Source organism: Mus caroli, chromosome 3 (genome assembly GCF_900094665.2).
Source record: "Mus caroli chromosome 3, CAROLI_EIJ_v1.1, whole genome shotgun sequence".
Classification (NCBI taxonomy): Eukaryota; Metazoa; Chordata; class Mammalia; order Rodentia; family Muridae; genus Mus; species Mus caroli.
In genome coordinates this window covers 116420632-116426849 of record NC_034572.1, presented here as the reverse complement: position 1 = coordinate 116426849, position 6218 = coordinate 116420632, and the positions used below count along the sequence as shown (strand labels likewise).

Genomic DNA, 6218 nt, shown 5'->3' with positions numbered 1-6218 from the left:
ACAACCATCTGTAACAAGATCTGGCGCCCTCTTCTGGAGTGTCTGAAGACAGCTACAGTGTACTTACACATAATAAATAAATAAATCTTTAAAAAATAAAAAAATAAAATAAAATAAAAATGTTCAGTAAAGTCACAACTCAGTACACACACACATGATATTTAAGAAACAGTCGTCAATGCATATGGCACAAACATTTTTTTTAAAGGAAACACTACATACAAAGCAATGTGAGAACACGATTTATTTTCTTTTAAAAGACTAGTTCATGTATATCTTAAGGATCATAAAGCAAATGAAGTTCTAATTAGCTTTTACTTCATTAGCTTTGACAAGGCTGGAGACCAGTGCTGATAAGATGACGAATGAGCCTGGCATTAGCATGATGGAGAAAGAAATCTGACATCAGCTTAGCTCTTCAGCGTTGCTCCAGACTCTGAGAAGTTGACTTATTCCTTCTTAAAGAATCGCTTGGCCTCGACTCCTTCATATGTGTAGGTCTGAAAGATGTTAACAGACATAAAAAAGAATGTGCCATTAAGGTAAAATCTCAAAGAAACAAAGGTAGTAAGATTAGAATCCATCCTAGCATTTTTTTTTTACCTGATAGCATTTTATGAAGATACAGGATAGAACCATTAAAATTACATTTGTGTTTGTAGGCATTTATGTTTTTTGTTAAAATAGGAATTACTGTATGTATATAAGTAAGCACTTCAATAAATAATGCCATGTATATGTCTTGTAATATATACATATGCATACACATATATACATATATGTACATATATACACATATACATACATGCACATAAACACATACACAAACATATATACATATGTATATATATATGAAAAGATCAAAATTATTACTCCACATCACTTTCGTCTTTGGAATGTATTTACTAATGTTTCTTACAACTCACCTGGATTAGTTCATTACCAGAAACCTCTCGGACGGCAATCAGCTCCTTTCCATTGTCTACACGTGTGAATTTTCCAATAAGTTTATTTCCCTCAATGGTCCAGGTCCCCTGTGTCACAGTAATAAAGCAGCATTTATTATAGTCTTGGATATATTTAATATAACAGACGCACATCTACTCACAGTGACCCTCTGGGTGATATGAAGTCATATTTACATCTATGGAGACTGAGAAATGACAGAGTCAGAAAGAGCACTGTACATGAGCTATGGGACTCAAGGCTGTGTTGGCAACTGTTGAGCACCGCACCCAGGAGAGTTGCTACATGCTGGTGAGTAATGGCTCTCATTAGTGGTAAGTTAGGTGTTCAGCAGTTACACAGTCAGGGCAGGGTGGAGAGGTTGCTTGGCTGGTAAGAGAACTTGCTTCACAAGCACGAGGACCTGAACTCAAATCCAGGATCCACCATCAAAGAGTGTGATCGCATGTGCCTGACACCAGTGCTGCAGAGGACAGAGATAGGATCACTGGGCCTCCATGGCCACCAGCCTACCTCAGGGTTCAGTGAGATACCCTGTCTCAAGGGAATAAGATGTGGAGCAGGGCACTTGATGTCCCCCTCTGGCTTCTCCCTGTGTACCTATCGCACGCATGTGCGTGCGCGTGCCACTGCAAATATATTTGACTAGAAAAACTCCAAGACGACTAAAAAAGGTTTTGAGAAATTATCTGGAAAGCTGATTACCTAATTTTTTTTATCTTCTACATTGAAAGGGACATTCTTAATGACCTATGATGCACTAGACTCTCAATTTGGTTACTTGTTCATTCATTAATTGTTTAATTATTGTTTTTGTTTTTTTTTTTTCAGATAAGATCTCATGTAGCCCAAGCTGGCTCAAACTTAGGCTGTATCTGAAGATAAGCTTGGCTTTATGAACCCCAGTTCCCAAGTCCTGGGACCACAGGCCTTGTGACCATGGCCAGTTTTTATATAGTGCTGGAAGCACAACCCAGGGGTTTGTGCTTGGGGCGGTCTCCTGATTCAGCTACATTCCCTACCGTTATTGTTCAAGTACATTTATAAAGCAGTTATTAAGTTTGAATATCACGAACACTGCAGGCTTGCGGGCCACCTTCATGTAGAGTTGAAAACATAAAACTTTCCTTTTCCTTGAGCCTATCCCTGCACTCAGTCAATCTAAGAGCATTAGTCTAGGTCTTATTATTCAATATCGCTTTTTCACAGATGTGTATCATAATGAAATATTATATTTAAACATTTTGCCAATGTGCGAAATATAAGAGATAAATGAACTTCACTGGTCTCTTCAGTAAATGAAAAAGGTTTGCATTAGCTGCCTCATTCAATGGGATAAACCACTTTGTATTGGTTGAAAAAAAGTCAAGAGTGCACTGCTTATAAAAAAATGTCCGAAAGAGTCAGATGCAGTTATTTGCACCCAACCAATGGGCAGAAGCAGCTGACCCCTGTTGTTGAATTAGGGAAGCCTGAAAGAAGCTGAGAAGGGTGATCCTGTAGGAGGACCAGCAGTCTCAATTAACCTGGACCCCTGAAATCTTTCAAACACTGGACCACCAGACAGCAAACACCAGCTAATAGGAGGCCCCCAACACGCATACAGTAGAGGACTTCAGGGTCTGTGTTCATTCAGAGATGATGCACCTAACCCTCAAGAGACTGGAGGCCCCAGGGCTTTTAGAAGTCTGGTAGGGTGGGAGATGAGGGGGCATCCACATGGAGACAGGGTGGGGTGGGGAGGAGGTGTGGGATGTGGAACAGAGGGTGGGTGGGGAAGGGCAGGGAATGGAATATGGAATGTAAACAATGAATTACAAATAAAATTGAATTTTAAAAGAATGTCTTACAGTGAGCTCCGTTCCATCTGCTAGACTGTAGGGAAAGTTTACACCGAGCTCAAACACAACATCAATGCTTCGGAAGTTGCTTGATTCTTTGACTGTGAATTTATTTCCCTCCTGTGTGATTGTCAGTTTCAGATTGTCATGAGCTCCAAGCTTCCTCTTCATCACATTAATGCCTGCAACGGAGAGAGGTTGGAAGGGGCATGAAATCAGAGTGTCACCGAAAGGGTTTCTCTTTCCAAGTTCTGTTTTGCCTTACTCATCTTTATTTTGTGGGTATGGAAAGAGCAAATCGTGTAGTGTATGCTCAACACCACCAAAAATGCTTCCAGAGTAAAAAGGGGAAGCTCTGGCAGACCCAGAGAAGGTTCAAGCTGCTTTTCCAAAGTAAGAAAATGTAAACGAAGCTACAAAGTGTAGCACCTTAGCCCTGGATAACAAAAACAAGATCAACAAACCTTTTGCTTCAATGATCAGCCAAATTTCAGCAATGTCAAATGAAGAATTACAAGGTATATTCATATATTAAAGAAACACAACCTCAGGTCTGGGTATTTATTAATTTCCAACACTAAAATTGCATTTATTTGTTTTGTTGTTGTTGTTTGAAACTGGCTCTTGATATGTAACCCAGGCAGGCCCCAAACTTGCTGCATAGCACAGGCTAGCCTATAATCTTTTCACTCTCAAGACTGTTAAGATCTCCAGTGGACACCACCATGGTTTGCTTGCCTTGTAATTGTATTGACTCTTTGTGACATTTCTCACTGGCCTAAGCCAGAAAAATTATTAGGAAATTTTATGATTAATTCATTATAATATGAAATTTTATAAACTTCAATTCAGGAACCCTAAAGTAAAAGATAATTTATTCAGGCTTTATTTTGAGCAATGAAACATTTTTGCCTAGTTTGTAGTGTAAGCTACTATAATATTAGTAGGCATTTATAGTATTTAAATTACACCTCTGTGAAGAATATACAGCATTTTATGGTTATTCCTAAAGTTAGATAAGTTAGAGGAAAGAATTACATATAATTTATTTAAGCTGAGTTTTGATAAAATTCTTTTCTTACTTTATTAAAAGATCCTTGCTTTTTTAATCCCCTATAATCCCGTGGGTTTTTTTTTTTTAAGCTCTGGAAATTATAACTCACTATAATATTCTTTTTTAAATGAATGCAAACATGTCAGTTTTTAATTGCACATGTGCAATTACCAGGCAAGGGAAGAAACCACAGGTGTCTCTTTCTTTGGTGTGTTTCAGAGAGCAGGGCTTGCCCGAGGGAGACAAGATATTCTTCCTAAAGCAGGAGGTGCAAATATGGATTTCCTGGCTCTGAAAAATCAGTCAGCTAGAGCCTTACCACATCATAGGTCATTCAGTAACTACACAGACAGGAGAAAACAAACAGACAGGAAGCCAGTGCTTACCCATTTTCTCCATGAACTTTTCATAGTTCTCGTTCCGGTCTACTTTCCACGTGCCGTCGAATGCCATGATCTCAGCTGTGTGTGTCTCTAGGAAAGCAGAGGTCCAGTCCTGTCCACTAGAGAGAATTTATTCTATTTCTTATCTTCGAACCAATTCATACTGTGATGTGGAAGTTCGAAGTTCAGGAGATAACCTAACCGCCTCACATGCCAGGCTCCTTTGGTTTCTCTTCCCATGCTTTCTTTGAATCTACTGCTGGGATTCAACTGAATTAAAATCTGATGATCATTCCTCCTCTGTCTTCAACTACAGCATGTAGGCATTTTTATTTCAAGAGTTAGGTCCAGGTAATGATGGCTGACACTTTTAATCCCTGCTCTCCGGAGGCAGAGGCAGCCAGTTCTAGGTTGGTCTAATAGGGAGTTCCACTCTAGCCAAAAAGCAAACAACAAAAATGAATTAGGCAATAAACCAATCCAAACAAACAAACAACAACAAGAAACTCTCAAGATAGTTTTCTATTTACAAGTTCAAAGTGCACACTATGTAGCAGGTAATATAATTTGTAACATATATCAAACTTCGGGGACATGAGACTTATACCCCAAGCCTTTCACAGGAGTCTTACAAAACTAAACACAAATGCAATTTCAAAGTTAAAATTTGAGTGATTGTTGGAGCTAAAAATGTATTTTTATTAGGAATAATCTTATTTCTAAGATTAGTTTATTGAGATAAAATTAATCTTAAATTTAATATATTAGCTATTTGCCCAAACATCACTATCATCATATTTCTGAAACAGTGTTATTATTCCTAAAAGAAACTGCATAAATTTCTAGCAGTGGGTGTTCATTTTCTATTTTAGACCATTAGGTTCTCAGCTGCTTTCTACCTCTATGGACATTTCATACAAATATAACTGCATAGTAGGTGGTCTTTTTATGTTTGAATCTTTTCACTGAATGTGTTCTCAATGTTTACATATCAGCTAGCTCTTTATTTTTTAATATTTTATTCTGATTAATGTGAGTAAATTATGTAAATTAAGGAATTCCACATGGCATTTCAATACAGGCATAATCAAATCCAGTTTCCCTCCCTCCCTCCTCTCATGCCAACCTCGAGCAACACACTCCAATCAATGTTTGTTAGTTGAAGTTATGTTTTCTAATATGCCCTTTTGCATTGTATTTGGGGTTATCAGAGGTTGGTAGAAATATCCCTGGTTCCTGGCATACTTGTCTGATGCCCTGGGAATCATGAGGTTTTTTGTTTGGTTGGTTTTGTCTTGAAGGGTTATAGATCACTAAGCAAAATCTCAAGAGGTAGAAATGTGGGTGTGTAGTGAGAATTCTGGAATTTTAGTTTCTTTTAAAAACACAGAAACACTATGGGGATGTGTTTTTATTTTGATCCCTGGTGTGGTGTATAGGGCTGCTTTGGAATGTCAGAATCAGCTGTCCATGATTTGCTTCGTGCTCTAGCAGGGGTGTGATTTTGCCAGCTGCAGATGGTTGGTTGTTTTTGGTTGTGTTTGGTAAGTAGTCATGTGAATGAAGAAACAAGAAGAGAAGGAGAGAAAGAAGGAGAGAAGGAAGAGGAAGAGGAGGAGGAAGAGGAAGGAGGAGGAGGAAGGAGGGGGAGGAAGAGGAGGAGGAGGAAGAAGAAGAGGAGGAGGAGGAGGAAGAGGAAGAAGAAGAGGAGGAGGAGGAAGACAAGGAAGAGGAAGAGAGGAGGAGGAGGAGAAGGAGGAGGAGGAAGAAGAAGAAGAAGAAGAAGAAGAAGAAGAAGAAGAGGAAGAAGAAGAAGAAGAAGAGGAAGAGGAAGAGGAAGAGGAAGAGGAAGAGGAAGAGGAAGAGGAAGAGGAAGAAGAAGAGGAAGAGGAAGAAGAAGAAGAAGAAGAAGAAGAAGAAGAAGAAGAAGAAGAAGAAGAAGAAGAAGAAGAAGAAAGAAGAAAGAAATAAAAT

General features: G+C 38.7%; 1 protein-coding gene across 1 annotated transcript; it reads right to left on the bottom strand.

Annotated features, from left to right (window-relative positions):
- Nucleotides 1-229: 229 nt before the first annotated feature.
- Nucleotides 230-4653, bottom strand: Fabp2 (fatty acid binding protein 2). The gene is made up of 4 exons (XM_021158811.1): nucleotides 4248-4653; nucleotides 2817-2989; nucleotides 927-1034; nucleotides 230-500 (listed from the first exon to the last, which is right to left on the bottom strand). The coding sequence occupies exons 1-4, from the start codon at nucleotides 4312-4314 to the stop codon at nucleotides 450-452; spliced, it is 399 nt and encodes a 132-aa protein (XP_021014470.1). The 5' UTR covers nucleotides 4315-4653; the 3' UTR covers nucleotides 230-449.
- Nucleotides 4654-6218: the final 1565 nt, after the last annotated feature.

Coding starts and splice junctions, on each gene's coding strand:
- Fabp2 (XM_021158811.1), bottom strand. CDS start 4,314: ATGGCATTCGACGGCACGTGGAAAGTAGACCGGAACGAGAACTATGAA. Junction 2,990..4,247: donor AAAGTTCATGGAGAAAATGG/GTAAGCACTGGC, acceptor TCTCCGTTGCAG/GCATTAATGTGATGAAGAGG. Junction 501..926: donor CTGGTAATGAACTAATCCAG/GTGAGTTGTAAG, acceptor AACATCTTTCAG/ACCTACACATATGAAGGAGT.